The sequence below is a fragment of the Eulemur rufifrons genome, chromosome 19 (genome assembly GCF_041146395.1).
Source record: "Eulemur rufifrons isolate Redbay chromosome 19, OSU_ERuf_1, whole genome shotgun sequence".
Taxonomy (NCBI): domain Eukaryota; kingdom Metazoa; phylum Chordata; class Mammalia; order Primates; family Lemuridae; genus Eulemur; species Eulemur rufifrons.
Genome location: NC_091001.1, coordinates 10,392,951 through 10,415,494, shown reverse-complemented (window position 1 = coordinate 10,415,494; position 22,544 = coordinate 10,392,951). Strand labels below are relative to the sequence as shown.

General features: G+C 36.4%; 1 protein-coding gene across 1 annotated transcript in view; it reads right to left on the bottom strand.

Annotated features, from left to right (window-relative positions):
- Window positions 1-22,544, bottom strand: part of ARAP2 (ArfGAP with RhoGAP domain, ankyrin repeat and PH domain 2) — a 178,182-nt gene that overhangs the window by 114,903 nt on the left and 40,735 nt on the right. Inside the window, exons 7-8 of the mRNA XM_069494099.1 lie at window positions 13,180-13,249; window positions 6,616-6,736 (exon numbers count right to left, since the gene is read on the bottom strand). Of these exons, the coding sequence (XP_069350200.1) occupies window positions 6,616-6,736; window positions 13,180-13,249 (191 nt within the window). The remainder of the gene's footprint in view (window positions 1-6,615; window positions 6,737-13,179; window positions 13,250-22,544) is intronic.

Below are 22,544 nucleotides of genomic sequence, written 5' to 3'. Positions count from 1 at the left end.
TAACATGGAAATATTCAGGTAGCTGAGTCAATGTCAATATGCAGCAGCTACTCTACAATTTTACATCTGTATAAACACACCCGGATTGCACTAGGATAATGTATTACCTTTTTAGTAACAGCAACAGACCTTCCACTGTACTTGGTTATTACATGTGATCATTAGTTTCACACAAGATATTTGTGCCAAGTAAATGGTATATAATGGTTTTTGTTTGTGTCAATCCACACAAATCAATGAGTTTGAAATGTAGGTTATAATTTAATAAACTTAGCCTAAGTGGTTGTGGCTTTTAGATTACTATTAGTTTTTGGAAAAACAAGCATCACATGTACTCACGGAAAATTGGTTTCCCTGATCATCACCTAAATTCACATTTGGGAATGATACCAATGGGATATCAGACTGAGGTGGGGGTGGGGGAAGGGGATGGGTGTATGCCTACATGATGAGTGCGTTGCGCACCATCTGGGGAATGGTCACGCTTAAAGGTGCTGACTCGGGGAGGGGAGGGATGCGAGGAGGGGATGGGTGCACACCTACATGATGAGTGCAATGTGCACTGTCTGGGGAACGGACACACCTGGAGCTCTGACTTGGGGGGACAGGCGGTACAAGGGTAACGTATGTAACCTGAAATTCTGTATCCCTCATGATAAGCTGAAATAAAAAATAAATAAATAAATAATAATAAAAGATTACTATTAGTTTATATCTTAGTTTCTCAAGAACTAAATTGAAATTTTCAATCGCATCTCTTGGACTTAAGCATATTTTGGCTGCATCTCAATTCATGATTTCCTCATAGCCTAGAAGAATTATCTAGCTTCTGAGGGCCCCAGTTACTAATACAAAGTAAACAATCATGAAGAAGAACAGGAATTAACAGTAACATTCAGTTTATTCTTTATTACCCATGCCAGTGGAGAGACATAGTCGAACAGATCATTCAAACATAATAAAATAGATTACAAGTGTCATTTGCACTTGGCTGTGCAATGTGTATCCTTAGACATGGGGGAATATGCTTTCATAAGTCACAATATTCCAAACTGAATAACGATTTCCCTTTGGACAAGTGTCTAGGGCAAAGTTAGATACTATGCTAGCTTTTCCTTTTATTCTTTCCAATAACAAATACCCACTGAGTGTCTACCTTGATCTTAGCACTGTACTAAGCACCTTTCCCTCTGAACACAAGCTCTGACCTAGAATGGCTTTGCTCCAAGTGTAGCATTCCAGGTTAAGAAAAGAAGAAAAGGGAGTGAGGGAAACTAAGAATAAGTGTTGAAATTGCCACTTTCTTGTGATTATGCTAGAATGTAATAAAAGACAATAGAAATTTCCTAAAACCTCAAAATAGTTACTGATATTTTCAGGAATAAAAGCCTATAGTATAAGAATCAAAAAAAGAGACTAAAAAAGGTCGACAAGAAAGACAATATTCTCTGAACTACTAGATTTATCAGCAGACATATTCATTAGTAACAAAGGATTTATTATACTAGAGATTACTACATTAGGGCCATGCAAAACATCAATGACATAATCTAACAAAGTTTACCATATCTTTTGATATGGTAATATGGCCTAACTTCAAATCCCTCTGTGTAACCCATGACCAATATTAGGGAAGGAATTATTGCCCATCAGAGTTGTTCTTCAAATTGATAACCACTCATTCATACAAATATTTACTGAGTGCTTAGTAGGTTCCGAGACCTCTTCTGAATGCTAGGAATGGAGAAATGAACAAGATAGATCACATGACCCTTTTTCTCTTGGAATTTACACTCTAGGGAAAGAAGGAAGGACACAGGAACTTGGATATATAATTCATTGCACAGCAGCAAGTACAATAACATTTAGCACAGGATGAGGGTCTTAGGCAGTACTATTTCACACAGGGCAATAGAAAAGCCTCCAAATACCCCTGAGCTATGGCGCCACATCAAGTGGGATAACATTCGTGCAATTGGAGTCCCAAGTGAGGAGGGAGAAAAATATCTAAAACAAGTTAACAGCTAAAATTTTTTCAAATTTCATGACAACTCCAAACCACCAGATCCACAAAGCTCAACACCAAGCAGAAGAAACAGAGAGAAAACCACACAAAGGGACACTGTAATCAAAATACTGTCAAACGATAATAATAAAGAACATCTTAAAAGCAGTCAAAGAAAAAGAGATTTGTTCGTACACAGCAGAGTTCAGTAAACTACAGGACATGTACTGGCCACCTGATTTTATAAATAAAGTTTCAATGGAACACACACACACACACACACACACAAATACACACACACACACAAAAGGAAGTGAAAGTGATGAGCAAGCGGAGGGAGGCTGGGGGAAGAGCATTCTAGGATAGAGAGAACAACGTGTGTCGACGCCCCAAAGCAGCAGCAGCAGCAGCAGCAGCAGCAGCAGCAGTAGGTCTGGCATTTTCCAGGGAGAAGCAGCCCCTGCAGTCGAAATATAGTGAAAGGGGGAGGGTAAGGAAGGAGGTGAGGATGGGGAGACCGAGGCCAGATCATGCAGGGGCTTCTGGACACCGTAAGTGCTCGACTCTCAGTAAGACACAGAGGCAGTGAGGCACGGGAAGTGCACCGACACGACCTGACTTTCTTGGTGAATGATCACTCTCACAACTGTACTGAAGACATGAATGTGGCTGATCAAGAGAGGTGTTTGAAATACCCAGATAGAGGTGGCGGCTTGTCGTGGAGTGGGGTGTTGAGAATTGGTCTAGACATATTTTCAAAGTTAAACTGACATGATTTGCTGATGGGCTGGATGGGAGATATGAAAGAAGGAGAATATTCGAGGCTTCACACGTCAGGGCCTAAGCACCTAGGGACTCTATTTACGGAGATGCAGAAGATTACAGGGGAAGAAGTTTCGTGGAGAGGGTGGAAATAGGAATTAGGACGTGTGAAGTCTGAGATGCTGTGAGCACCCGTGTTGAGATAAGTAGGCAGCTGACCATACGATTCTGGAGCTACAGAGGGAGATACACACCTGGGATCAGTCACCTTACAACCATGAGATCTGCCTCAAAGCCAGACTTGGGACCCCACAATAGAACATTTTAGAAGGAATATGGGGTCCTAGCAAGTTTCTGAAATATGTGTCAGAAACTTCCAAAATACCATGGTAAAGTCTATAAAGAAGACACTTAACAAACCACCAGTGAGAGTAAGTAGGGTGAGAAAGTAAAGGGACAGTAAATGTTTCGTGCCTTGCTTCTAAAACCAATGAAGATTGCAAAAGAGGTAGAAGTCTGCTTGCCCAAAACAACTAAGGGGAATTTATATGTTTCTTACGCTAGGTATTCTTTAAAGAAATATTTTTAATAAAAAAACCTTTCCCGTATCAGTATCACAGCTGCCCCGGGAGCACTGTCTGATGTTTAAAAAGAGAACTGAGAGCCTGACCTACTTGCCTGTCTCCCAAGTGTCTGGAATCTGCTACGGTGGACAGACACAGAATCAGACGCCGAGAGCCAAACTGAAAAACAGCCTGGGAAGGAAACGCCACTCAGAATTCTTAAGCTCTCTTCTAACCATGAGAACTGCCCACTCAGAACATCACCTGTGTCTTCAAGTAACACAGCTGCGTGTGTGAGCACAGGTGCTACAAGAACACAGGCTAACCAGGGACATCATTAGCTGCCGGGACCCTCACACAAAGTGCAATAGTTCTGCTTGAGAAAAGGAGTCAGACCGAATTTTGCACTTGGGGAAGAGTATTTTTAAAATGTTATTATTTCAATATAATTCACTTTCAGCTAAGAGAATAACATTTCACTAAGAAATTTGGAGGAATTGAAGCCTTAGAAATTTTCTGGGGAAAAGATGCTAAATTTTAATCCTATCTCAGTAATGCCAGCACACCCACAATTTAAAAATAGTGACTGATTTCAGGGAAGACTGTTGTATATGTCACTTAAAACCTTTTCACCAAAAATGAAAAATTCATCTCTGTTAAGACGTCAAACTATTCCCTTCTGTTCTAAACTTTGATTTTGCTTCTTCATTCAATTGAAGCAAACTTTAATTTAGGTTAAAGTTCATTAAGTCAAATTTTTCATAAGCCACTACAGTTGATTTCCCAGTTCCCACAAAATAAAAAATAATCAACCATTTGTATACATGGAAGGAAGAACGAACACTTAATAAAACACATTTAGTATCTTGTTGAAGGTGCCATAATAAATATATAGACACATACATAAATATATATGCATATATACATGCACATAGCTCTATACATACTTATCTTTAAAAATGTGAGTTGTTCACTATATACTGAAAAGTAATTTTCAATCAAAATAACTTATTCAGCAATTGCATGTGGATATAGCCTTAGTTTTTACTGAAACACTATTTCCATGATTTCAAAAATTGAAGACCTATAACTTGTTTAAACAATAAATTTATACCAAAGGTAATGAAATACTTATATTGTACTAAGTTTACATCACAAAGATGAACCATACAACACAGAAGGATCTATTGGTCAATTGTGAACATGTAACTTTTAAACATGTGTGAGTTGACACATTCTACTTAAATAAAATGTGTCTGTTTAACTTCTAATGTGGCAAGTAAATATGGCTAAACAGATTTTCACACAAGTTGGAAGCCTTATTTAGTACATCTATCTTAAAATGCAGGCTATGTGGCTTATGTGAAATTCAGTTTGAGAGGCCAAGAGGAAGGTGATATGCACCTCAAAGAAACAGGCAGTTACCTTTCAGGGTAGTGGAAATCAAAGTATAAAGACAGACCATCATGATAGCCAACCAAGAGAAGCAACGCCACGGTGTTTCAAGAAATGCAGAAAAAGTGTGATTTCAAATACAAGTCAACTATAGACAAATTTCAAATGTCAATATTTCACAAATAGTGACTCCTCACATATGCAATTCTAGGACAGGGGTTGGCAAACTTTTTCTGTAAAAGGCCAGATAGTAAATATTTTAGGCTTTACTGGTCATGCTGTCTCTGCCACAACTATTCAATGCTACCACTGAGGCACAAAAACTGCCATAAGACAATATGTAAATAAACAAGAGTGGCTGTGAACTAATAATATTTTATTTATAAAAACAGGCAGCCAGCCAGATTTAGGTTGCAGGCCACAGTTTGTTTACCCTACTCTAGGGCTGTAGTTTTCATTCAACATTTACTTTAAAATAACAAGAACTTTTTTCGTGTTACACATATACAATATATACATAGATACGTTTCACAATATAACACTTACTATAAGCAATGCACTTTGATATTTCTTGTTTTATGTTTTGGATTTGTTTTTGTTTTTGTTTTAGGGGGCAGGAGGTTTTCTACAATTATAAAACAATACGTTGAGCTCACAAACAGGTAGTAATCCAGTCTGAAAAAAGCTGCTCCAGTGTGAAAGGCAGCTGGGACAAATTCATTTATCCAAAGCAACAATGAAAACTTTCTAGTAACATAGAATGTATATTGAATGCTTTCTCTGTGCCTTGCACTGACATGTGTTCTAGGAATCTAGCAGTTTAAAAAAGAGGACAATAATAATTAAACACTGCAATAGTTTCCAACTGGTAGTGAATACTATTCACCTCCAGCAAAATGGGATAATAATTATAATACTACCTATAAGACTGTTGTTAAAATGAACAGTTTAACAGAGTATCTGGCACATACCAAGTATTCAGTAAATTTTTCATGTATTATTCAAATAATTAAGCACCAAAAAGTAAAAATTAAGTTGAATTATATATCTATTATATATCTAATTATATATATTATATATCTATTATATATCTACACCTAAAAATTAAGTTGAATTATATATCTATATCTAAATAAAAGTCTTTAAAATAAGTTAAAATCCAAATTCTTTAATTAATGAGAAGGCTTTATCTACATTATTTAAAACTACTGAGATTTACAGTAATAATATGGTAGTCAAACAAAATATACAACAGAGAACATTTCATTCCTCTGGCTCCTCCCTCCCCCATGAAACAAAATTCAGAAAAGATTTCTCTGCACACCTTTAAACTCTATCCAGAAAACACATGCCATCTTTAGATCAATTTTTGCCATCAAGTGACCCATAGATGACAAAGATAGAAAGAATCTAAGAAATGTAAAAGACGTTCCAATATCTATAATAGAATGATTATGGTGCCTGCACAGTCAGCTAAGACCTGCCATATATAAACTTCCATCAAACTAACTTTTTAACAGAAAAATTGTTTTTGCATATTAAATAACTATTTTGCATTAACAAGACAATACCTCAAAGGTGAGCTCCATGAAAGCAGAAATTTCTGTCTACTTTTTTTTCATTACTGTATACCTGGAACTTATGAGAGTCCTTGACGTGTAATAGCTTCTCACTAAATATTCGTTGCATTAAAGAATAGTAAACAACAAAGAATTTGTTGATTTATTTATGTTTTAATATTATCCATTTGAAAAATTAATTTAAAATGTAAATTATTTAAAATTAATATATTTAAAGGTTTCTTGACATTTCTAGCTTAACTAGTTTATTAATATGATTGGTCAGAAATTAATGACTGAACATGTTATAGAGATAAAGAAATAATCTTACCTTCTTTTTCTACTCTAAAAACAAAAGTTCTTTGTGTTGTAACAACTTCAAATTTGTTGTCTCCTTGAACTCGTACTGTTGATATAGCAGAAAGTGGAATTATTCCTTTTGAATACATTTCCTGTATAGGGTAGAGAAAAAGATAAAGAAAACTCATGAAAACGAAGTTCTCTTGATCTTATAAAAAAAAAAAAAAAAGAATGGAATGGTATTTATAACTGCTTCTCTTTCATAATTTCAATCTAAATTCTAAAAATGACATACAGATGTTTGCTCACACACTAATTTAATACCCAAGAAAAGAAACTATTAAATGTCCCTTTCTTTTAAGGGAGATGTCTTTTCAATTTTCTCTTCATCTGGAATTAAAACGCAAAAAATCAAATACAAACAATTCTACTAAACTAGCAATATATACTTCCAAAAAACAGCAGCATGTTCTTTAAAACAATCTGGTCAAAATGATTTTATGGTGTTTGCAGGCATCTGCTGGCCACAACAGGTACTGTAACTGAACCATTTCAAAACTACTGCTGTTATATATTGAGCACAAAAATATACCTAAAAAGGTTGTTGGATTTTATCCATTAACCATATTGCTCAATGATTTTATGATGAGGATCTTAATCTCACACAGTATCACTTTACTTTTTATTCCCCAATAACGAAAGAGTGAAAAAAGATAGACTTGGCTATTTGCAATCAGCACATATATATTACAATTTTGTTCAAAATGGTCATTCTTAGGACTTTGATAACTTTCCCTCAATCTTCATTTTCCTGGACCCTTTCAAATCACTTGGCATGATGATTACACCCCATAACTTCAATTATTTCCTAAGGGTGTAAAATTTACTGGGCCCTGCATTGGAAAGAAAAGTCAGAGTCCTTACACATTCAAGGAGCCTCAAAATGCAGCTCATGTAATGAGAGAAAAGTTTAAAACTGAGTACAAACAAAGGGATATATATATGAGTACAAAGATGGAATTCTCAATTCTGTTTAAAAGGGGTGAGAGGTGCTTTTACAAACATGGTGACATTTGAGAGTAATGGAAGTATGAAGCAGAGAAATAAGAGGACAATGTAGAATCAAAAGAGACGAGGCCACAACGTACGTCGAGGGTTGAGGCCACACTACGGAAGGCCTTGAATATCAGAAGAGTCTGGACACATCCTTAAGGTGTTTCTTCGCTTCCCTTCCATGGCGTTACCCCTGAAACCCCCACTTTTGAGCAGGCTGCAAGTGTCTGAAATAACTGGCTAGACTAAGAAGGTACTAAACCATTCCATGCAGAGAGCAAGTACCGAGTTTATATTCCTCCCTGCTGTAAACTCCTACCTTAGCAACAGGTAAGGGACAGTCACTGTCAGCAACATAGCATTCTGCTAGGATCATCTCCGCTGCTAGCTGAGGAGATATACTCCACCACCATGGTATTCTCGCTTAGTTCTTTAACAGTTTCTTCTCCTTCACTGGCTCTGCTCCAATTTCCCATCCCTGACTTTATGTATGCACCAAAATCCTATCCATTCTTTAATGCTATTTTAAATACCAACACCATAAAGGCTTTCCTGTATACTCTCATGCAGCCAAAAATGGAGTATGTTTGAACTGTGATTCAGGAAGATGAACGGGCAACCTCGTTTAGAAAAGGGAGAAGGATGTCAAGAAATAAGCATTTAGAAAATGACTTACTTCTTCTCCTTGTTTTCCAATTTTTTTGTTTTGTCTTCTCTGCCTAAGAAAATTTCTTGCATTTCTTTTTTAATTTTAATTAACATATAACAATCATATATATGTATGGGGTACAGAGTGACGTTGTAATACTTACACTGTATAGTGATCAGATCAGGGTAATTACCTTATCCATCATCTCAAACAATTATTTCTTTGAGAACATTCAATATCCCCTCTCCAGCTATTTGAGACTATTATTGTTAACTATTATATAGTGATCTTACAGTGCTATAGAACACTAGGACTCACTCCCATCTAGCTATAATTTTGTATCCTTTAACAAATCTCTCTATCCTCTCCTTCCACCTATCCTTCCCAGCCTCTAGTATCCTCTGTACTATTTTTTACTTCTATGGGATCAACTTAGCATATGACTAAGACATATTACTGAGAACATGTGGTGTTGAATTTTCTATTCCTGGCTTATTTCACTTAACATAATGTCCTCTATTTCTACCATCTTTATGCAGAATAATCTAAAATCTTTCCCTATCTTATCTATCCATGTCATTCAACTACACTGCCATATTTCAAGTCAGTAGTATATGTAACTGTCCCATACCATAAACTTTAAAACTGAATTCATAATCACCTGAAGACCCACCCTCCCTCTATACTTGTCCACTAAAATGTCACTCTTCTAGTTAATCAGTCTGAAAGAGGACGGAATGGTCTTTAACCTGTGCTGATCTGCACACACATAACCTGGACTCTCCCTACATCTACAGCGTCAGCTTCCTCTCTGCCACTCACCAACTCTGAATTCTAGCCACACTGGCCTTCTTGGGGTTCCATGAACACATCACGTTTCTGCCCAAACAAGCACCTTTGCATACACAGTTTGCTCTGCAAGGAATATTCTTCAAACTCACTTTTTAAGTAGTTACTGCCTCCTCATTCTTCATATTTCAGCATAAACATACCCTCCTGAAGAAAGTCTTTTTGATCAGCCTCTTCTCTCAGGCTGCTCATCCTCACCTGGGTAAATAACCCTAATGTAAGCTAACAGCAACCGGGACTTTTCCTTTATAGCAATTATTCATTGTAATTTAAATGGTGACTTTATATTTACCTGTGTGATTATTTGATTAATGCAGTCTCCCCAAATAGGCTTTAGGTCATCTATCTATTGCCCTCACCACGTTTCATGATGCAGTTGGTACCACAGAAGTATTTTCTGAGTGCATCTTATGTTCAATCACAATTACAACAAACTCTAATGGCTCATTTTTAATATTTTTTGAAATTCATTTCTTATCGCTGTCACTGAGCCCCCACATTAGTCTACACTCTGATAAACCAATGCCTGGCTTACTACAACACTCTCCTGACCTGCCTCTCTGCTTTCAGCTTGTTGTCCCTCTAAATTTTACTGTATATTATTGTTCAAATGCCACACAGTTGAAGAAAATAAAGGTTCACAGAGGCAAATAACAAGATGGGTCTTGAAGTTTGCACAGGATTTTGATGGATGGCAATGGCTAGATGGAAGAATAAAAACAGAAAGGGGAAACTTTAGGGAAAGACATGCTCAAGTTTCCCACAGTGTGTACTCAGACATTGCTTAAAAAGATCATCACAAAGAAATGCAAGACAGGATTGGCTTAACAAAGGAAACCCTACAAATGCAACTAGGTTAAAATGGCAATACAAGGCCAATCTAGACCACTAAGTGTTCTAGCAATTAAGAAGAAGGAGAGAACATCTCCCTTGTCACACAACCTAGCAGGTGGGAAGGGGCACAGCATCTTTGGGGGACAGTGTGGGGCCTCCATCCTGTAAGTCTGTACTAGCTGAGACCAGATAGCAGGAAATTAAGAATGTCCAAAAACATTTACAATTCATCCCCTAGGTGATCTGTTCCAAAATTTTAGTTTGCATCAGAATTAGAAAAGCTTATAAAAATATGTCCCTATTGAGATAATTAAACTATTTGTTGGTTACCATTAACCCCTTTTCTCAATAGAGAAAAGTCAAGCAGCACTGTAGGGGGAAAAACAGGAATAAAAGAAGATTCTCCTTCCACTAGATTTGTTTAAACAGATTAAAAAACAATTCTTTAAAAACATAAACTATGTACCTATAACAATGATATGATATTATATTATCAGGTAAGTACTTCTGGTAGAGTAACAAGAAAAAAATTTCCAGGTGATTAAAATATGCTTAACAAGCAAAATGCTAATCACTTTAACCTGAGGAAGTTACAGTTTCTCTATAACTTCTCTACAAGTTCACTTGTAATATATTATGAGATCCCAAAATAAATCTCATAATTTTTAACACTGAAGAGCTAATTTTATATTCTCCTTCTAACAACACAAGATACAGCCAATTGTAGGAAAAAAATACTCAAATGACAAGCTCAAAATGCCTGCATTTTTCAGAGTGTAAAATTTTCCTTAAGGAAAGAAATTTTAAAGCATCCCTTGAGCCTGTAACACACAGATATCTAGGTCAAGTTTGTCATTTATCTACCACTTTCAGACAATGAAATGACCACAGGGCAATTCCGCCCACAGCTGAGTGAGAATGGGGGGTGAGTTGGCTTCTTAGCATGGGATAAGATATCAAGGGTTGTTGGGATGATGCCATTTTCTGTGATACAATGAAGTCCTTGCAAAGATATGATTCAGCACATTTAGAAAAGTAGAAGAAAACTAGGGAAATGGGGAACTCTGCACATTACCCCCAAAATGCCCAACCACGTGTTTCTCAAGTGAACATTTAAATATTAAAAGACCCACCTGCTCTGCTCACATAGCCACTAAAATTGCACACCCCGCCGGGATAGTAGTAGTGACGGCCACTCTCATGCATCCCTTTTGCCAGAAGAGTCACAACAGAAACTGTACCTACTTTTACAAAACACCCACCCCAGTGCTTTTGTATTTTGCCAAAATGAAGCCAATCATCTGGAGAGTAAACAGATGAAATGCCATAGGAAACAACAATTTAACTTTTTTAAAAAATTGAGGATAAGCTAAATTATTTGTAATAACTCATTTTAATATAAACTTTTAATCTCAATTTCAAACCAAGCCTGCATCATTTTTAATGCATCAATATCTAAAAATGTGACAGGCTCTCCTCTCTTCACTGCAATTGAGATAAGCTTTTAAAAGGACAAATTAAAAGAAAAGCAGTTGGACACAGCTACTAGAAATTCTCTCTCTCAAATGGAATGATTCTACCACCAACAGTCTCATGGCATGGAAGCCTGTGTCACTACTGGGTAATTTTCCTTCTCCTCTCAAACAAACCAGAAAAGGGATCAGGTGCTGAAGAAAACCAGCAGTCAGATTCCATCAGACACAGAGACTACCTTGTACTTACCCCAGGCATAGAAATTATCTCAACATTCAAAGGGACAAGCAGACTAGAACTAATAGCTGAAGCAGAAAACTGGCTTTTAAAAAATATCCATCCAACCATCTTACAGACCTCAAAGAGGTGTGTTTAAACCAATTGGATGCTTAATTTGGATCACTGCAAAGAGAAACCAAACAACGAATACCTCTCTAACCCTTCTATTATTCTGAGCAATAAAACATGCAGTGTGTGTTATGTTGCAATACATGTTACTTTCTGTTTAAAAGCATAGATTCTTCTGCCCTGCAACACCGAAGAAGCAATTTATAAGAGGGAGTCTAAATCTCTCTTCAAACCACAGATATAGGGGAAATATCATTATATCTGCAAAAATCTCCAAATAAGGAGAAAATAATGTTAGATTATGAGCTATAAATAAGAGAATGTGGTTAAGTCTTAAAATAAGTATGTTAAGAGAAAGTATACAGTTAAGACAAAAATCATCTGATTTTAGTTAACTAAACATATGGTAGTATATTTATTAATTCCAACTTTTTATTAAGGAATTTTTCAAACACAGAAAAGTTAAAATAGTAGTACAATGAGCGCCCATTTATTTTCCATCTAGATTTGACAATTGATTACATCTTCAGAATTTGTTTTATCTAATTATGCATATGTGCAGATAAACATAAATATTTGCAAATATAAATAAAGATAGGTAACATTTGAAAAACATCTGCAGATATAATGACACTGAACCCATAAATATTTCGGCCTACATCTTCTAAGAGAATAAAGACATTCTCATACCTAACAGGAAGGATATACTCAGAACGCTAGCTTGTGTCATTAGGACTCAATTGCTTTAAGAATACATTGTAACCATTTTCACATAACAGCTAAGATTTTCAATGAACTCTAATTCCTTTTCAACTTTGTCTTCAAGTCTTCTTTACATACTCCAAAGAGAGAAAACTACTCAGTTGTATCATGCATGGTCCACACTTTCCCATCTGGACATCTACTCTTCTCTCTGCTAATAGGCCCCATTTCTCTCTAGTTTCTATATATGCAAACAATCCCCTTTCTTCCAGATCCACGGCAAACGAAATCTCACATAAATGTCTCCCTCCCCAATCACAGATGAAGCAACCGACCCTTGCTTTGCCATTTTCTTCTCATATTGTCATTTGTACGCATCCCTTGGTGCTCTCTTGGATAAAGACAACTGCTTATTTGCTTTTATATTGCTCTTAGGACTTCCTTAGGTTTATAAAAGATACTCTATAAATAATTGTTAAATAGCTAAGTAAAAAAAAATTCTAATTTTATGTGTCAAGGAAAAGTTAAATTATGAAAAGAGTAAAAAGGAGTGTGTTTTATCCTCTTTAAATTCCTTTCATGTTTATAATCCACCTCCTATTCTTGAAAACCAAATCACTTGCTTAGTTTACTGAAGTACTCTTAGTATGTGTAAAGCAATCTTTGAAAACTGTAACATGTATTTACCTTCTCATTATTGTAGTAAGAAATGCTAAGGCCATCAAATTTCACCCATCTCTTCTGAAACATGCGTTTTCTGCAAAACATATGAAATTGTTATTTTACATTCAAGTACCATGAACTTGGATTTTAAATGCATTTGCAATATAACCATGTAAATATATTCCCATTTGCTGTTAAACAGTATAGACAAAAATAAGCTATGACAATGTACAGTATTTGCCATGGTACACAGAAAAAAATATGTATAGTAACACTTTCTAGTCAGTTGACCTAGGAGTTTTAAAAAACGATACTGCTAATAGTGTTGTCCTTCACATTTTTAAGGTTCAGTGCAAAACAAAGTGTGGTCAGAAAAACTATCACTGAACCTATTTTCCTTAACGAAGATAATCCTTCAATGAATATATGTTTTCATCCCTTACTAAGCTTATACACCTACTTTATCTTAATTTTGGCTTTCAGTCATAAATTATATTTTGCTAAAATAACAAAGCTTTGATAATTGGATTTACAGAGATAAAATATTCAACTTTGACTAAAAAAGCTGAAAGAGCTCTGTGCAAATATAGAGAATCATTTATGATCATTCAAAATTCAGTGAAACATTAACATTTTTGAAAGAGGCTCATATGAAAGACAGATACCATTTAAAATGGTTACTGACATGAAAAGCAAAAGCAAAATAATGTATCACATGCTTCCTATTTAGGCTTAAATGAGGAAACAACTTTTTCTGACTACATTAGGAAGGAATGAAGAACTACTTCTACTTAAGCCTGTTTTTTATTTTATTTTATTCCTCTTCCCTGAAGTCAGGCAATCCTACAGGTTCTAACTATCCTAATTCTCTACATCTGCGGTCCCCAATCCCCAGACCACAGATGGTACCAGTCTGTGGCCTGTTAGGAACCAGGCCTACAGCAGGAGTGAGCAGCAGGTGAGCAAGGGAAGCTTCCTCTGTTTTTACAGCCATTCCCCTCACTCACATCACCGCCTGAGCTCCGCCTCCTGTCAGATCAGCAGCAGCATTAGATTCTCATAGGAGCCAAATCCTACTGTAAACCGCACATGCGAGGGATCTAGGTTGTGGCTCCTTATAAGAATCTAATGCCTGATGACCTGTGGTGGAGCTGAGATAGCGATGCTAGCACTAGGGAGAGGCTGCAAATACAGATTACCATTAACAGAGAGGTCTGGCTGCACAATAAATGTAATGTGCTTGAAGCATCCCGAAACCATCCCTCCCTCCCTCCCCCGTTCCATGGAAAAACTGTCTCCCATGAAACTGGTCCCTCATGCCAAAAAGGTTAGGGACCACTACTCTACATGGCTCTCAGTTCGAATGGATACCATCTAGATACTTTTAGCCTTTAACACAGATAATAAATGGAAACTAACTTCCTATTTAAAGGAAAAAAAAAAAAGTCATTTCTAAAACAAAGAGGTAAACATCAGCCAGGTCTACCTTTTGCTTTTGCAGTTTTCTAATATGTTTAAAATGAGAAAATTTTGTAACTTTCTGTGGCGTTTAGCAGATTCAGACAATGGCAAAAGAACTTTAGGGAGTGTGAAAAGCTTCTGTTCTAGGCTACTTCCCCAGCCCCACATCTAGTATTCAACTGAAATACAAGCCTCCTACATTAATCATTAGCAAATTTATTCCACTTAAAATTAGAGCAAATCTGATCAAATGGAGAAAATTTTTGAACATCATCAGTGCAGATATTTTCACATCCTTGAATTTATTATGAATAAGAACATATAAAAATGTTAAAATCATATAACCACAACTGACTACCAGCCCTCTTTCCATTTATTTCCTCATCTTTCTCCTTTGTAACATCTCTTGGCCTGTCTAGAATGTGTTTTCTTCCCACTGCAACACCCAGCAGTGTTACAGACATCTGGTTTCTCTTTCTTCCAGCAACCCAAGTCTTCTTCAAATTCCCAGCATTAAAAGTTAACGGGTAAAGAAATATTAAGCAAACACACAATGATTATACATTGATTAATCACTTTGCACTCATTTCATGTTTTTATCTTCCATAAAGACAGGCAAATACACACCTTCCCACACAATCCCAACAGCAACTCAATAAATCAAGGCTTTATTTTGGGGCCCCACCAACCTTGCACTGTGAGTGGGTATAAGCTAGAGCTCAGCAGTACATATAATCCTCCATTTTAAAATAAAAATAATCAACATCTGCGGGGAGATAGAGGCCTCAGGGCCTTCCCATTACAACCTCTATGCCCTTTGCTAACTCATCTTTCAGAGTTATACCTAAACCCTCTGCAGAGAAATTCCTTCCCTGATGACCCAATCCAAAGCAGATCCCAAAGTCACTCCTTCTCAAAGCGTAATCTCTAATCATACGTAATGTCTGTCTCCTGCACCAGCCCTTACACTTTGCAAGGAGAAAGTTCACGAATGTTTCGTTCTCTACTATATGATCAGCAACTAACACAGAGACAAATGTGGCACTGGAAAAGAATTTGCTGCATGAATGAGTGATGTGACTAAGCACAATCCTTTTTGCAACATCATCGGGATAACAGACAAATAAAACCTCAAATGACAGCACCCATATAATCAGTATCTTCTAGAAAAAAAAAAAAAAGAATAGGAGAAGGCAGTATAACTTTGGAAAACTCAGAATTAAATTCAACACTTCAAAACCTGCCAAAACATCAAATAGAAAAGGTTTTAAAATCTATTTTAACATGGCTTACATAAGATTGTTTAATTGCAGCCACTCAGACTCAAAAAGCTGCCTTAGAATCCCATCACCATCTGGATAGAAAGTTTGCAATATGAGGCATCATCTAGGTGCTTCACATTTGTGTCCACAGAAAAACGAAGAAGAAAAGATACAAAGTAGAGCTTAGTAGTTGTTACGCCTAAGGATCAAAGCAGCCACTACCTGACTAGCTACGTCTCTCCTCTCTCAGGCACTGACACTGCAAAGGACATACTCTACCCTGGGCTCTCTCAGGAGGGTCAACAAAAACCTCAGCCCTTGAGAGAATCCACTGCTACGACAGTCTACTGGCCACTTTAATGTTCCCAACCACCAGGTAACTACTTGATGTGTCCATCCATTTTAAACTCAATACTTTTAAAGATTACTAAATCTTCTGTAATCATCTATAGAGGGACAGGTCAACAGGACACATCCCAGCCCACAGTGAAGCGGAAGGAGAAGCTGCAGCAGCTGAGAACCGCTCTGCCGGTGGAGGGCGCTGTTCTGCAATCCCGGCGCCACACCTCGCCTCTGCTGCCGGCCACTCACCGGCCAGCCAGCAACGTCTGTGGGTAAATGCTCAGCAGTGGGACTGCTGAACTGCTTTTGTTCTTTGAGGAATCTCCATGCTATTTTCCAGAGGCTGTACTAGTTTGCGGTCCCACCAGCAGTGTCTAAGTGCGCCTGTCTCTGCCTCCGCGCCACCAGCACTCATGTGCACCATAGGAAGTGACACTCAACAGCAATCACGCAGGTGGGAGGGCAGAGGAGGAGATGGGTGAAATCACACCTAACGGGTACAGTGTGCGCTAGCTGGGTGATGGGCACACTTACAACTTTGTCTCAAGCAGTACAAAAGCAATCCATGTAATCAAAACATCTGTACTCCCATAATATTCTGAAATCAAAAAAAAAAAGAAAAAAAATCTGTACTCTGTGGACATCAGCCCCTGGCCACATTGCCTCTCTTCTCTAGACCCTTTCCTGCCCCAGGGCCTTTCCATAGGCCATTTTCTCTACTCGGAAAGCTCCCTGCCTGCTCCTGCCTTGGCTGGCTCCTCCTTACCTGTGAGATCTCAGCTTCAAAGCTATTCCCTCCAAGTGGCCATCTCTCACTAGCACATAGATCCTTCAGGTCCCCTTGTTCTCTTGATCTAGATATTCCTTTACTTAACAACACTTAGCAAAATTTATAGTTACATATTTGCTTTGCTTCCTCCATCACCTATACTAGTTTTTTCCCCTGACCCAGGCCTTAGTTTCCCTATCTTCTTTTTTTAAGATGCATTTTTTGTTACATCATAATTATACATACTTATGGAGCACATGTAATATTTTGATACATGCATAAAATGTGTAATGACCAAATCAATTAGGATATCCATCTACTCAGATTTTGAGATCCTTGAGTACAGAAACCGATTCTGTGTATCAATGTTAACACCAGTGACTACCCCAGTTCCTCGCATATAAAATGTGCTTAATATTTACTGAACAAATAAATATATTTTTCACTGAAAGATGCTTACTCAAGTTTGTATTTTATAAATATAGAAAATAAACACTATTGAAACACTTCCCCCTTAATTTCATTTTTTTGCTTTTTTCAAATACTAAAGACCAGATTCTTTTTTTTTTTTTTTTTTTTGAGACAGAGTCTCACTCTGTTGCCCGGGCTAGAGTGCTGTGGCATCAGCCCAGCTCACAGCAGCCTCAAACTCCTGGGCTCAAGCGATCCTCCTGCCTCAGCCTCCTGAGTAGCTGGGACTACAGGCATGCGCCACCATGCCTGGCTAATTTTTTCTATATATTTTTAGTTGTCCAGCTAATTTCTTTCTATTTTTAGTAGAGACAGGGTCTCGCTCTTGCTCAGGCTGGTCTCGAACTCCTGAACTCAAGGGATCCTCCCACCTCAGCCTCCCAGAGTGCTAGGATTACAGGCGTGAGCCACCGCGCCCAGCCCCAGATTCTTTATATGGAAAAAAAAAAAAAAAAAAAAAAAAGCTTTGTAGACCTACCTTGTTATTAAACAGCAACAACAAAAAACATAGAGTCATAGAGTCCATAGAAAGCTTGGAATACTCACCATTAATTTTCATGTAGCTTTAAAATACATTTTAGAATTAAATTTTTAACCACCATCTCTCCCCAATGCCTAGTCCCTGGCATCTATCATTCTATCCTCTGTTTCTATGAGTTCAACTTTTTTAGATTTTACATGTAAGTGATGTTGGCCAAAAGGTACAAATGTTCAGTTATAAGAAGAATAAGTTCTAGAGAGCTAATGTACAGCATGGTGATTGCAGTTAATAATAATGTACACCTAAAATTTGCTAAGAGATCTTAAGTGTTCTCACCACACACAAGAAAGGGTAACCCTGTCACGTGATGGTTACATTAATTAACTTGTTTGGTAATCATTCATGATGGATATCAAATAATCATGTTGTAAACCTTAAATATATACATTCTTATTTGTCAGTCAGACTTCAAAAAAGCTGGAAACAAAAAGAAAAAAATTTTAGTTCTTTAAAATTTATGCATTTGATATTTTCCTACTTAAAACTGTAAAATAACCAATTTAAGATGTTTCCAAAACTAATTTATATAAAGATTGAATAATCTTATTGCTCATTAAACATGTCAACATTCAATTAAGTATTTTCTGCATGTGAATTTCAACACTCAATTCTAATAATTGGCTAATTAAAGATAAGAACTTATACTTAAATCCTTTCTCACAGTAGTGAATGGAAGCTTAGATTAATATTGTAAACTCTACAAATTAATCAAAATTTCAACTAAGCAATCAAAAGCAGATGTTGAGAAGTACTGTGCTTCTAAATGCCAATGTAAATTTTTAAGTTAATGTTGGAGAATACTAAATTTTTAAGAATTATCTTTTCTATGCAAGAGTTGAATATTTCTCCCATATATTTATAAAAGTTTATTTGGTATCAGGCAACTAATTCCACAGAAATTATATATTATTAATATACATACTATTAAAGGTTGCTAAAGTACTGTTTTCTCTGAAGTTTTGCTTTTCCCTTAAATTTCATTAAACAGCTTAATTTGTTTCATAAACGTTAAAAAAAAAAAGATAAGGTATAAAAGACAATGCTATCTTAGCCGTTCCTACTACTACACAATACAAATTAGATCTGAAGTAATGATGATTACACAAAAAAGAGACTTTAGAGTTTCAGTCAATAAAGAACTTACTTGGCACTATACTTAGTAATAAAAATAGCCAACACTTATATAGTGCTTTGTTCCAGACACTATACCAAGCCACAAACAAATACTAACACATTTAATCCTCCAAACTACCACGAGACAAGTAATATTTTTATCCCCATTTTACAGATGAAGGCACAAAGGCTTTGGTTGGTTAAATACAATAATTTGCCCAAGTTATACAACTAGTAAAGAACACATATGGAGTCAAATCCAGGCAGTCTCTTCCCAAAGACTGTGCTCCTAACCACCACACAAAACAGACTTTAGCAGATTTTATAGCAAAGCATCCTGGACATCCCTTCAGGTAGTAATAACATTTGACCTCTACACATTTTCTGTGTGAGTTCAATCTTGCAAAGTGCTTCAGAATTCCATCAGGAAAAAAGGTAAAGTAGATACGAAACACATTAGCCTGGGTTTTATCTTATTTTGTTTTTAGAGTTCTGAAGGGAAACATTTCTTTAAGAAGCTTTTTTAGAATAATTTATAAGGCTTGTGCAGTATTATTGAACGGATTTCTATAAACTCTTCCCTTGAGCTCTGGTAGGGCAGGTGGTGTAAAGTTTCAACTGCTTTCATAAAAACAGCTTCACCATCTGGTATCAGTTTTTGTTGTCTCAAAATGTTTTTCTTAAAAATTCTTTTTTAACAACACTGTATACACACACAATTAAATCTCTGTTTACGAAGTACTCACATAGAGGCACTCCTGTTTAATTTCATTCCTAAGTGCCAGCAGAGTTTTCTTTTTTTAAAGACTACATCTGTAAGCTTAAAAAAAAATCTGAAAATCTAACAAGCATGCTAAACAATGATATCAATTTAAGGTGTCAGAGGCTACCAAACTGTCACCCTTAAAAATCACACAACTGGAATGAGTCTCAAAGGCACTATGTCAAATTTATGGCTTTTATTAATCATGGTATTTTAAATCATCAGAAACATACTTCTCAATTATTCTAAACAATCTCAAAGAAAAAAGATATCATCAACATGCTGTTCCAGATTCATCTGCCTTGTTTACATAATCCTAAAGAATGATAGCATATTTTATCTTATTGCCTCCTTTAACCCTCACTAGACTATTTTTTAGAACTACTATAATCTCCAAATGTACAGATTTTTTATTTAGCTAATTACTCATTTTATTCAGCTAATTATTAATTTTATCTAATTACTCTTCTAAATATAAGACTTTTAAATGATGCAGTATTAGTAATGAAGTATTTTATCGAGAGAGATGAAAGGAATTACTAAAATATTTCTATAAAATTCTAGCACTTTTCTTTTCTAAAAGGCCTTATTTTTAAGCAAACCAAAGTGATAATTTCCAAGATTACATCAACTAAATGAGTTGTGGCCAAAAACAAAAATTCTCTTCAATCATAGCTTCTATCTCTGCTATACCTACATTTTTAAACAACAACAAAAAAAGGTATTCAACATAAAATTTCAGAGACTATAAAGACTTTTAGAAATCAGCGATAAAGCCTGAATTTTAATGTGCGTTTACCAGTTTATAAAATGCTTACAAAAAGCCTAGTGCTTACATGATGTGGTATATGAAAACCTATGTTAAAAGATTCACGCCTCTTTATTTTATGGGGTCATACTCTAAAAATTCCAACATGAACCAGCCTGCAGTTAAGGTGATCAATTGAAAGCTTGCATTTACTTCTACTCCTCCCCAAACATCACTAAAAGACTTCAAAGGATTCAAAGTATAAATAAAAACAAATACCTGCAAGACAACATTGGCCAGAGAAGTAGATGACAGTAACAATATTTAGAAATCTGGAAAGCAGAAAGAAAGATAAGAACTGATTGCTAAACCAGCATTAGATCAAATTAAGAGGAAAACCAATTTACCCCCACAGAGCCTCAGAAAGTCTCAGGAAATATGAGCACCAAGTAACTCTGGAAGTGACTATGAAGGCCAGGACGAGGTGCACAGAATGGGAAGATGTATGGAAAGACAGTTCAAGATGTAAACTCGCACCCCCCACTGCCCCATCCCAGAATCCTTCTCTCACTTCACACTGCTGGAAAACTGTCCCCCACCCCTTATCCAGCAGAATAGTAGAACTGTATTCACTAGAGAGGGTAGAACAGGGATCTCTGGACTGGGAGACCCAGGCATGGCTCAAAGTAGGGAACTGCATAAAAAACAGCAGAGTAAAATTCTGCATCATAACTATTGATGCTCAAAGTCCATTTTCCCTACTAAGCCCCCAAAAAGCTGGTTACCAGGCTTATAACCCTCAGGAAGAAGATTCATTTCAATAATACTAGCATGAGGATTCTCCATCAAAATATATTAGGAAAATGCCAATCATGATCATCCTACGTGCTTCCAATCAGCTTTGCAGTATCTCACTTTAAAGTGAATAGCCCAAGATTAACAAAACATTTCAGGAAACACCTCAAAGGTAAAAGATGTACAAGAGCCCCCCCAAAAAAAAATTTAAAGGAAACAGACTCTACACTAAATGAAAGCTTCAAAAAAAGTATTAGCATTCTCAAAGAGGTGAGAGAATATATTGTATCTCTAAAACAATAACACTATGCTACTAAAAAAATAGTGAAAAGAAAGTGCTTTGTATATTAAGGACAAAATAAAAAAAAAAAGTAGATTATAAATACCATTAGAGAAACTTTCCAGTTGGCAAAAATGAAAAATAAAAAAGCTAGATTTTTATCAGTGTTTTGGGGCAAGAGGTCCCAACACCAAACTACCAGGAATTGTAGAAAGAAAAAATAGAAGTTATTGAAGAAATAAACAAGAAAACCTCCTAGAGCTGAAAAATAGGCTATATAGAAAGGATCAAGAATCAGATTTCTCAGAACTAGCTCTAGAAGGCAAGGGATCTAGAAGCCTATGGTTTGCTAATCTAGAGAGAGTATTATTTTCACATTATCAATAAGAATGTTAGAAAAAAAGAAATTTTCAAACAAGCAAGGTCTCAAAAAATATACATCCTATCTATCTTTTTGAGGGAAGCTTCCAGGAGCTGTGCTTTACCCAAAGAAAAGGCAGGGCTGGACAGGCAAGGACGTGAGATTCAGGAAACACAGAAACACAAGAGGGAGGCGCAGAGAATCCCCAGGATGATAATGAGGAGCTCCCAGGGCGCCAATTGTGCAGCGGCCTGGAGAACAGCCAGCCCACGCTACAGTCTTCTCGGGTGTCTGCAAAATAATACAATTGATAGGTATACATATATTTTGGTTACTTCTAAGATTTATAGCTCTTAGGAAGAATTTTCAAATGAATGAATAAGTATATAAACAATTAGGCAAACAAAAAAATCTATTATTAATCCAAAGAAAACTAAAAGTTGTAAAGGAAAGAAAATCGTATTATGCTACATAGCTCAAATA